Source organism: Neltuma alba, unplaced genomic scaffold, assembly GCF_004799145.2.
Source record: "Neltuma alba isolate B1F8T4 unplaced genomic scaffold, ASM479914v2 tig00010342_pilon, whole genome shotgun sequence".
NCBI lineage: Eukaryota > Viridiplantae > Streptophyta > Magnoliopsida > Fabales > Fabaceae > Neltuma > Neltuma alba.
This window is the reverse complement of record NW_021635252.1, coordinates 464,350-475,885: the sequence shown is the minus strand read 5'-3', so window position 1 is coordinate 475,885 and position 11,536 is coordinate 464,350. Positions and strand designations below refer to the sequence as shown.

General features: G+C 35.7%; 2 protein-coding genes across 2 annotated transcripts; both read right to left on the bottom strand.

The window, feature by feature from the left end:
• Nucleotides 1–275: 275 nt before the first annotated feature.
• Nucleotides 276–6,588, bottom strand: LOC114755836 (importin-5-like). Its single transcript, XM_028944709.1, has 10 exons — nucleotides 5,344–6,588; nucleotides 4,552–4,758; nucleotides 3,850–3,960; nucleotides 3,376–3,458; nucleotides 3,221–3,287; nucleotides 3,078–3,144; nucleotides 2,847–2,983; nucleotides 1,145–1,236; nucleotides 953–1,019; nucleotides 276–523 (listed from the first exon to the last, which is right to left on the bottom strand). Exons 1-10 carry the CDS (start codon nucleotides 6,586–6,588, stop codon nucleotides 359–361), a joined length of 2,241 nt encoding a protein of 746 aa, XP_028800542.1. The 3' UTR covers nucleotides 276–358.
• Nucleotides 6,589–9,346: 2,758 nt separating this feature from the next.
• Nucleotides 9,347–10,519, bottom strand: LOC114755817 (zinc finger protein 4-like). The gene has a single exon (XM_028944694.1). The coding sequence runs from the start codon at nucleotides 10,423–10,425 to the stop codon at nucleotides 9,610–9,612; it is 816 nt and encodes a 271-aa protein (XP_028800527.1). The 5' UTR covers nucleotides 10,426–10,519; the 3' UTR covers nucleotides 9,347–9,609.
• Between the last annotated feature and the right edge of the window lie 1,017 nt (nucleotides 10,520–11,536).

Here is an 11,536-nt window from a genome sequence, read left to right as displayed (position 1 = left end):
GCCTCGAGAGTGTGATGATGATTATCTTCTCTTCTTCAAATGTTTTCTTAAAAAAGGAAAAATATATGAACATCAGGAAGCATTTGGTACGCTTATGTCTCACATGCTAAGGCATTTTGAATACAATCATTACAATATAAAATGTCATAGAATGATACGATTCAATTTTTTTCCAAGAGGCAAGTTACAAATGGTGGAATATGAAATCCCATTTTATGGTACTGTCTCATATCATGATATCATTCTATGACATTCTGGTATTTGGATAGCACTTGTTAATTTGCATTCAAATGTACCAAACACATCCATCTTGAATGTTGTCGGATATTCCAAATAGCACTCATCAAGATGAATAATCTTAAGATGATATCAGGGACGACAACAGTTGCTGCTGTTGGGCATTCAATGACAACAACATTAAGTCCCAAGAACTGCGAGGAATGGCCGTTCCAAACTCCCTCAGCAAATGACTCATCTTCTTGACAGTTTCTGGTGTAGCTAATCTGCTACCCTTATCAATAACCTGACAGGGAAAAAAAAAATCTTACAGCATAAAAGTTAACAAAGAAAGTTATGAACAGAGGAAAAGAAATCTAGTACTTCGTCTTAGTCATCGATGTCAGCTAGTCAATATTCATTATAAGCTGTCCTCTGCACCGTATCTTTGAAAACAAGTCTGGACTCAATTTACATCTTTGATCATATACCTCGCTAATTATTTTTCCATGAGAAATCTCTGATAGGACAGTGACTGTCCCATTTTTCCCATAAATATAAGAGTCTCAAAGCTATGTTTTTTTCAAGAAACCAAGTTCATAAGAATCAAATAACTCATCATCCAGAGATTCAAAGGTGTCCCATGTCATAAATTTGTATCCTATCCAGTGCTTACTTGGCTTTTTATCTAACAGGAATGAAAAGCAGAGGATATGTATATAAGTTGCCAACTCACCTCAACAAATACTGCAATGATCTTGACAAGATTTTGATTTCCTGGGCCTAAAAGATCCATATCTGACCTGAAATATAACCAAGCATTCAATTAATCAATTGCTGTAGCACTCAAAGCTATCTGATTTTTTTATTGATTAATTATTATCATCTTCATAAAAGATTTTTCTTATTGGGTTTAAAGTTTTCTCACCTTGAAACCATTATACAGAGCTGTTCATGCATAATCTTGGCCTCATTCAAATCATCTTTAAGGGGCAATAAGCTTAACCAGGTAGGAACAAGCTGCAGATTTATGCAAATGGGATCAAACCTTTTTCTTTAACACTTTGGTTATGTCACCTAAAGAAAAAGTAGCATAAGTTGATCATGTATACTCTTTTCTAAGAAACTTCAACTCCAAAGTTTTAGTGAAGGGCAACAAATAATTTTTATCATGATCGACAAAACACTACTTGACTTGAAATTCTTCAGGCTTGAAACATGGACAAATCAATGCTTATACCTACTTCACCTTGTGATGAAGTTTCATTTCATTATGACCAACCGGAGGCAACAACGATAAAATTTCTAACCAATTAGTTATAGAGGTTCTTATAGTAAGTCGACGCTCACTTTAACCTAAGACCTTGAGATGCTATAAATAAATAAATAAAGTCCGCTAATATATTTATCTAATTCCTAGCAGTTATCTTTACAGCAAGATGCCAGGTTCTGCATGGATGTAAACATATCAGTGAAATTTGTTGACTGCAAGCTCTACTTTAAGCCCCCTCCCTCCCTCTCCCTCTCTCCCTTCCGCTCCCCTCCCCCCTTCTCCTAATAACGCCTGCATGTACAAAATTATCATATTTCCCTTTCTATACTGTATTTCACTCGTTCTCCAGAACCTGAGGAGCGTAATATAACTGCGTGCAATCTCTGGTCAATAACTTCTACTTCAGAAACTCTAAGACTGAAGTTGAAAAGAGTGAGACCTCCAATCCTACTATCAAATTGACTTGCTTACATTCTGAATTTCAATCAGAAAGATAACAAGAAGTATCACTACTATTAGCAATTAGTTATAGCATCAAGAACTCTTCAATATAAATGCTTAGCTCAAAATAGGGCAAATTCTGAACGGTGAAATGTTGCTTGAGGTTATAAATCCTCCCGATTCCTCTCTTTCTATGTTTTCTTATTTCATAGCTACTTATGCAACGGAAAAGTCAAGGCTTTTAAGCGGAAGAAAAATGCTACGGAAATACAAAGATAGAGTTTTATGTCGAACATAAAAGAAAGCTAAGAACCTGAACATAATCTCATTCAAAATCAACATGCATAAATATAAATGTGATGTTTCTTTCTATCATTCAAAGACAAAAGCCAAAGTTAATCCTGCAAGAAAATTTTGATAGAAGAAAAAATATACTCCCTCCATTTCTTATTATAAGAGACGAATAATCGAATTACGTTAATAAAAAAAATAGTTAAAATTAGTTAAAGACAATCAATATGTAAAAAATATAATTTTTTTTCCAAAAATGCGCTCATTAATAAGGAGAGAGAGCATGAGAGAGAATAATTAAATTATTAAAAGAAAGAAAAGCGGAAGGGGGAAAGAGTGTGAGTCCAAGACAAAAAAGAAATAGGTTGCCAATAGGATAAAAGAAGTTGCTTTTACATCGGAGAGAGAAAGTGAAGATGGGAAGATGATGATGTCAAAGTGCTTCAGGCTCAGTGTGGAGTAATAAATACGGTAATATTAATAATAATATTAATGACAAATAAATGGGAGGCAAAATAAGAAATCAACACAAAAACTTGGAGACAACTTTTAAATGTCTCTTATATATAAGAAAATACCATATGCATCAAATGTCTCTTATAATAAGAAACAAAAGGAGTATTACTTTTGAAGCATCAACGCAGTCACCGTGGCATATACAGATTCTTCCTAGAGCAGAAACTGCAATATCATTTGCTTTTGCATTCTCCAGAAGTGGCTGGCTTGCATGTTGCATTAAAATGTTGAGTCTGGACAGTATCCCTGAAGTAAAGATGGGTATACAAACCTAAGTTAAGAACAAAGATGAAGTTCTTAATCGTATTTCGAGTTGACATAACATATATAAAAAAGATACCCTTGATGAAAGGCTTGAATTGCAGTGATCCAGACTCTGCACAAATTCGGATGCCCCGTGTTGCTTCCTGCAATTTTCATGTGAAATATTTGCAAATGGAATAACTTCCACAACAATAAAAACCGAGAAAGGGGGCAGGAAACCTCTTTAACTTCAGAATTCTTGTCATTGCACGCTTCCAGTAAGATCGGAAGATAATTAACATGGTACCTGCTGATAAAACAAGAAAAGTGACAGTATTTCATTAATTCACTAATCAAACAGACAAGGAAAACTTTTGAAAGATGGAAAAGATTACTTTAGAGCTACTGCAGCACATCGCTCTGCAACAATATTAAAAGTTGATAAAAGAATACTCTTGTGTTTAGGAGTTACGTCACCCTGCGTGCAGAAAGCTGGGGAGAATCAAATTAGAGGACCACAGAGATGGAGATTATATTAGTATAAACTAATTTTAAGAGAACATTCATTTGGATTTTCTTAAAAAATAAAATGGAGGAATAACAAGTTTGGTGCTACTTTAAGATTTAAAAAAACATGCAGTAACTTGTCCGTGGAAACTGAAGTCTGAGATAAACAAATATGTGGGTTTTCCTAAGAAACAAAATATTATGGCTCCAAAAGAATTCCTACATCATATGGAAGTCATGAGCCTTTATGTTCTACGAAATCCTGAACCTTTACTTCTTAATGTCATGAAGGAAGAAAAGATTGCATTTATGACACGCCTTCAAAGGGGAATGCAGAATCATATAGAAGGATATCTTTCTACCTGCAACGATATCAACACTTGGCTTATTACAGTATCCAGGTCCTTGCACAAGAAGCAGCTATCAGGAAGAGAGTTCTTTAGGAAGTATAGCATTGCGGAAGCAGCTTGTTCCTATTAAAGCAGTACAAAATTATAATTATAATTATAAAAAATTTATAATGAAGGTACATGCAACATTAATGTCGTACCTGGTAAGAGTGAGAATGTAAGGAATGGAGACTCATTACTTGCATAAAAATTTCAAAGCAAAAGAGGAAGAATCAATTAGATGAGGGGAACAAAATTCTACACATTTTCTAACAAATCAAAAACACGGACAAAAGGTGAACTGAAGAAGGAGAAATAAACAGGTTAACGGGGGAGTCATTGTTTCTCTAACTAAAAAGCAAGAAGCTATTGTTGTGTCGAGATTTGTTATGCCAAAGCCGTAGTCATGATACATCAGTTTAGTCATGTCAAGGATTGTGTCATAAGTTGGAGGGTGCACATCTCAACGAATAATGATGAGAAGCCCATTTAGTTATGGCTGTCTCACCACAAAATATTCATTTATTCAAGGCTTCACTATTAATAATATGCCAAGGTCTAGAAGGAATGAATATAAAATTAAAATCAATGCATTGAAGCAGTGAACAGGTGACATTTTAGTTGTTGACCCTGCATTTATCTATGTATATACAGAAAAAATCACATCTCTCGCACCTTTACTGTGTCGTTCTGTTCAGTGTCAAGTGCCATGACTAATGCAGGCAAAAGCCTAGAATGATAAAACAGTTGCAACATTTGGACGAAAATTGTAGGCATCGCCATAAAGGTAAAAGCTGCCGAGCGAACTTGAAATTGAGGATCTTGAAATAATTTCATAATTTTGGCAAACACTATCCCCAGAGAATCGTCCATAAACTCCAGCTGGAATGTAAGCACATTATTCTATGTTAGACAGTGAGAAGAAACCACCACCAGAAAGTGAAACCGAACCAATATGAGCGACCAACGAAATTTTACAACGAAGTCCAGTGGAAGGACCATAGACTAAAATGACTAAACGGAAAGGGAAATATGAGTAAGGTAATTGATGCCAAACCGCAAAATGTGTATGATATCATTTTCTAAGGCGTATATGTGTCAACCATCTCTTTCAGACTAGAAATAAATCATAGCTACAACTCGATGAAGCTCACTGAAAATGCATGATGGTTAAGGCAGTATTCAATTTTCTCAACTTTTAGTTTAACCTGTGTTTATTCAGTATTCATCTTGTCTTTCCAATTGAGCTTTTTTTCACCATTTTTTATTAACCAATATTTTGTTTCATGTGGTAGAGTAGAACCCTTGTTTTCCCAGGGTCTAACATGTACATCCTTGGCTTTATGGTGGTGGGGAAATCAAGAATAAAAATTAGTTGTTACTGCCATCCATCTATAGCTTATCTGTTTTACTATCTGTCGGCACAACCAGTCAGTACCATTAATAGAAGGACTAGAGTCAGTTCACCGTTTCAAATGAGAACTCTTTGGCAACAAAAGCAAGCAACGTAATTCCTGCATGACGCTTCTGCCATTCTGGAGATTCCAAGTAAAGTGGCAACAGTTCTGAAGCAATTGGAATAATATTCTGCCCCAGGGTGACAGAAAGTTGATACAAGCTTCCTAATCCAAAGTTGTAGACGTTAGTCTTCCCGACACTTCCATCCTCTTTACCTTTCAATTCATTACTTGTTATATCTTCTTTAATACAGAGCAACATTTTCATGGGGACTAAGAATAGCCTAACCATAGTCTGATGAGGCAGACTTAAGAATATGGGTTTAAAATCTTTTCTTTCTGTCAAGGTGATGACTAATCTAAGGGCATAACAATGTATTTCCTCATTCAATGCTGAGTTCTCCGCAATTTGCAGCATGTCTAAAACCATATCACCGATGTATGGCTTCAGTAATTGAGGCCCTTCTGACACCAACGATATCAACTCCTTGAAAGCTGTGAAAGCATAGCTATCTCGAGAGCTTCTCAACAGTGTGAAGACCCCAACCATCATTGCCCTCAAAAGTTCATGAAACAACCCCGGATTGGAAGGCTCCGAAAATAAAGGCATTAACTTCACAGCAGCTCCAAAAGAAGCAACTTGAACATCAGGGCTCGCCGAAGCCAACCCATCCAGAAACGACGAATGAAGAACCTGAAAGCTATCCTTCAGAACATCACAAATAAACGACAGGCAATCCCTCGGAAATTTCGCTAAAACCAAAAGGGCAATTTCTCGAAACTTGTCATCGCTCGTCTTTCCAAGAGACGTCAATAGAAATTCAAGAAGCTCTGGCCAATGCTTGCCGTCCGTGTAAATCTCACATACCGTCTCGGCCACCACATAACAGAACATTCTCAAAACCGGCATTGAATTCTCTTCATTGATATACGCAAGAAAATGACCTTTCAGTGTGGACTTCGCTGTTTCCCGTAATTTAGGCCACAGGTCGCAAATTCGAAGGAAGCGAAGGAGCCGAATGGCGTTGGCGCGGGTGTCGACATTGGCGCCACATCGTACGAGGAAGAAGAGCTTGATGAAGAGCAATTCAGGGTAGGATTTCTTGGAACATTCGAGGAACAAGACAGCCTGGGACTTTTGGGATTGATCGGAAGAGAAGTAATGGGAAAAGACAACTTCCATTGGGGTATTGTCGTTAGAGCTTAGAATCTGGAAGACCTGTGACTTCAATTGAGAAGAGAATTCAGAATCCATCTTCGTCACAGCAACTTCGCGAGGCTGTGATGACGAATGAGATGAAGGCAGAGGAGGGATTTGGATTCGAGAAGAACAGAGAATATAAGGGTTGGGGTTCAGAGCGTCAGTGAGGCTTCACGTAAGCATGAGACGCGAACATGAAAAAATTAGTAGTGTAATGAGAAGGGGGAAAAAAAGCAAATAAAATGGCGGCTGGAAGCGAAAGCGAGTTTTTTTTTTTTGGTGAAAAAAGATCTGAGACTGAAGCGTGATCCTAGAAGGAAGAAACGACGAAGTCGTTTTGATTCGCAGGACGTCGGAATTTGGGGGCATTTTTAAAATTATTATAAGTACCATACCAAAAACATAATTAGTAAAATGACAAGTGATTCCTACTGTGATTTTTCTCATTTTTTATATGGAAACTTGTAATTTACTTGAAACCTTTTGATAATTATTTTTCTTTTAGAACCACACAATAATTTTTAAAATGAAAGAATGCTAAATTCTTTAGTATAAGAATATAAATTCTTAATGCTGATATATAAAATGAATTTAAATTTGCAGATAATAAAGTTTTAAACAAGCCAATCTTTTTTTTTTTGGAAAAAAAATTCTATGCAATGCAATTGATTTAAAACTATATTCCATTTACAGATAAAATTCAAATAATAGTTATGTGTTAATTATTCACATTATGTTCGCTGCCAAAAAATTTATTCATTCAACTCAGTCTAATAAATACTCCTCCGGTCCTTAATATAGGACCCATTTAACTAATTTGATTAGATTAAGGAAGTTAGGTAAGTTAGTTAATTATAAAAATTGTGACACGTTTTTCCTAAAATACCATAATCATCTTTCTTAATGCCCCTCTCTATCTTCTACTTGATTATGGTTGATGAAGTATCCATAGGGGTAATTTAGAGAAAATTGATAAATATGAGAAATGGGTCTTATATTTAGGACCAAAACCAACTCAGCAATTGGGTCCTATATTAAGGACCGGAGGAGTATTAATTCGTTGTGCCATTTAATTCAAAGTCAAAACTGCAATTCAAAACTAATAAAATGAATAAATTTTAATCGACGAGAAACCATAATTCCAAGAGATCGTTGGGAAGTGTCGGAGCTTCATGATAATAAAAATTATGTAAATTGAGTCGTAATGAAATTAAAATTTAAATTAGTAAATGATATAATAAAATAGCTTGTTACCCAAAAAATAAATAATTATCATCCATGAATTAATTTGAAACCATTACACATATTCTAATATAGTTAACCAAACTCACATATTTTTGGCTATCATTAAAAGAAAATTGAACTTTACCCAGGCAGCTCGGTGAAAGTTTCCTATTAAGGAGAATCTGATTATGTGCAGGTTCAAAGTCTGAAAGAGAGATGAACTGGGGAGAGCTTTCTCTTTAAGTGAAAGAATCTAGGTCCATTTGGATTGATGTGAAATGAGAGGTGTGAAAGCATAAATATAATTAATTTTTAACCAGCAGGATTAGGTCTAGTGGAAAGGGCTAGTCTCTCATAACATGAGTACTAAGGTTCGAATCCCCGCTGGGAGAGGTGCCCACATTTGGTGCCTGATAGTACCTCAAATATGATTACCTCTAATAGGAGGATACCTATACTTTAGCAAAAAATATATATAATTAATTTTTTAATCAAAATTGAACTAATTACCAATTATAACATCTGTGAAAGTTGCCACTCAAATTGAAGACTCATTGATATCAATCTACTCATTTGGATGTTTTTTTATAAATTATAAATAATATAATTATGCTCAGTTAAAATTTCTTCAAGGAAATAAACGTGTAAGAAATATATTTTTTAAAAATACATTATTATTTATAGATGAGTGAAAGAGAATGAATAAAAAAAATGTTATAATTTGTGCAGAGACATAATCAATTCGGGGTAAAAATAAAATAAAAAAGCTTTAAAATTTTAGACATCTCCAGAATATAATTTAAAAAAGAACCAGACTTATTTAAAAAATTGTAACTTGTATCGAGGGTTGGAGAGGGTAAGTTATAAATAGTTTATTGATAAAAAAAAATGGCATGGCATGAAATGAAATTACAAATTAACTTGCCACATTAGCGTGCCTAGGTGGAAGCACATAATTGTAAGTTTGCACCTCAGCTTTATTATTTTTTCTACATATTAATAATGTAGAAATGGAATATCTTTTTCTTACTGAAAAATATTATTTGGCTTCTTAATATATCAATTGGTTCTAAAAAAAATCAATATATAATAAATTAAAAATAACATAAAATCTCCATTACATTAAATTCTGCGGCCCATTTTTCTTCTCATGTCAAAGCTACCATAAAAGCAACGAAATACATGTGGCATACTAGTTGCCCCACCATAGTTTTTTTTTTTTTAAAAAAAATGATGGCATATGATTTAATTAAAGAAGATAAGGAGGCAAGTAAAGAGGATTAAATATCCAAATTATGCCTCAACAACTGAAGACAGCAGTGACTGACAAGTGAGCCAACAAGTTTGAACAATGCTGCTGTCCATCAGTAGCTACTACATTGCTCAGTAGGCTTTGACTTTTGGGGATTTTAATGACTCAACTCCATTTCTGTCTCTCTGATCAAGAAACTTGGCTCTTCAGTTCTGTACACCAGAGCTTTTATCACATTCTTCACAGACAGAAAGTTTGGTGATCATTGGAAGTTCATGAACAAGTATGCTTCATAATGGAAACAAAAGATGAAGAAACAAACTGGAAGCTCAGAAATTACAGTAAACAAAAGCATGATTTATATAACAAGCACATAAGCTCTCAAAGTGTCATCTCAGAGCTCTTATACAAGGAGAAACAAGGAGTGAAACACCAAAGCAGAAATTCCTAGGAGGAAGGCGGGAAAAAAAAACTGATGGAGAAAAAGAAAAAGAAAAAGAAAAGCCCAAACAGTGTTAAAAATCAATCTGGCAATCTTGCCACTGCATCCAAGTCTTACTGTACAAAAATATGTAAATTAAGTTGATAAGCCAACTCCTTCATAGTTTCAATGTTAAATCTGGTGTTGAGTCCTCTTGCTCAAGGTGTACTTCCGGATTCACTTCTGCAAAACTCAAATTTGAACTTCCAGTGACCACAAACTTCTGATGATGATGTTGGTGATGATGAGTATTATCATTATCACTTGCCTCTCCAACCTGCCGGAAACTACCAGGCCATAGCAGTTCTGCCTCATCATCCTCCATGAACATTGGCATCCCAACATGCCCTTGATCGAATCTTGCATTGCTTTTCATCTCGTAAGGCCTCATCATTGATGGTGAAAAGCCATGGTGGAGTGAGGAGTGTGCTTTTATTCCTAACGACCTGAAAGAGCCATGAAGAGGGAGGGATGCTAAACTTGCATACTTCTCAGAGAAAAACCCCATTCTCATAGCTCTCTTTGCTAGTGTTCTTTCCCTCTTGTGTGCATTCTGGTGGCCACCGAGAGCCTGTGAGCTGAAGAACTTGCGCTGACAGTAGTTGCAAGAGAAGACTCTTTGGATGGTGGCTGATGTGGTTTGAGACGCAGGTTCATTACTGCTCTCACTGGTGCTTGAGAATGAGAGTCCTATGGAGTCTCTAGCAGGGCCTAGCGCGCTGTTATTAGAGCTAAGAGTTAAGTCAAGTGAAAGAGGATCTGAATTACTTAGTTGAAATACTATGGTGTTTGTGTTGTCTGACGCGTTGTGGAGGCTGTCACTAGAAGGACCTGCAGATATTTCATGAATGAATATGTTGGATGCAACCTGGCTGCTAATTTCAGATTCATTTTCCGCAGAAGCCTCCACTTCAAGATCCAAGTTAGGTCTCATGACTTGGCTATGCTTAAATTGCACGGTGATAAGTAAAGCAAATGCAGCAATCAACCATCAGATTAAGAGCTTGAAGCTGAAGAATTACTTGGTCCTGGAATTTGGAATGCAATGAATGTTCATTAGTTATACGTAGTAAGCATCAAAACAAGAAATTTTAGACTCAAATTAATCTGAGGAATAGTTGCAAGGGATTCTAACAAATCTGACGTGAATCGTATGTAAAACAATATATCCTCCAGAGAGAAGATACATAAAAATAGAGAAAACAAATTGTCAAATTCTAGGAAACCCAAGTGAGACATAACTGAATTTCAGCATGAGGTGAAAACAATTCAACATCACATATTAGTCCTGGAGTTAGCTGCAAACTTCCTTTATCTAGCATGTCTAACGATTTTTTTTTTTTTGGGGGGGGGGGTTTTAAGCATGTCTTATGGTTAAAGCGCCTTGATCATGAATTTTGATGGCCGGAAGTAATTCCTTCTGTATAGTCTCTTCTACCATTAGGGAAGCAAGGTTACTCATGGTGGCTGAAAGCAACAGAAGGAGCCTATGTTTATGGCGGAAAGCAAAAGATATAGGCATCTTATTACCAGCAATTGGACATATTATATCAGCGAACATACCCAGATCAGTAAAAGATACCAGCAAAACCAACTTTGCTGGTATTTAGTTTTCCTTTTTTTCACCTTTTTCTCAACATTCGTTGAGCAGAGGTTGATATGAAATAAGTTCATGGATTTGTGATGTGGTAAATCAAGAGATAAATTGCACATTTCAAAACAAAAGCCACATCTAAAGATCTGCGGCTCAAAGGGGGATTTTTGATGCAATACAAATTGATCATGCTTTTCATAAACAAGTTCAGCATCATCAATGCCCCAGGATCCTTCCTATAACGTATTCTATTTATTCTGAGTCGTGCAGGATCCTTTTTTTCCCCTTTGGCAAAGAAAAACCCCAAAAAATGATCAGACCCATCTGTTTTAGAATTGTATGGGAACTAATTACCAAGGAGGCAGGCATGGCATGAATATAGATTTACACTAGCATACAGTTCTATAACTTTTCAACATGACTTGTGTAAACAAATCTGATCACAGATGTT

What these genes read in the sequence shown, in the direction of transcription:
- LOC114755836 (XM_028944709.1), bottom strand. Translation starts at nt 6,588, where the DNA reads ATGGATTCTGAATTCTCTTCTCAATTGAAGTCACAGGTCTTCCAGATT. An exon ending in AAGAGTTCTCATTTGAAACG is followed by an intron (nt 4,759 to 5,343) that starts GTGAACTGACTC and finishes CTTACATTCCAG; the next exon opens with CTGGAGTTTATGGACGATTC. An exon ending in AAGTGTTGATATCGTTGCAG is followed by an intron (nt 3,459 to 3,849) that starts GTAGAAAGATAT and finishes TTCTGCACGCAG; the next exon opens with GGTGACGTAACTCCTAAACA.
- LOC114755817 (XM_028944694.1), bottom strand. Translation starts at nt 10,425, where the DNA reads ATGAGACCTAACTTGGATCTTGAAGTGGAGGCTTCTGCGGAAAATGAA.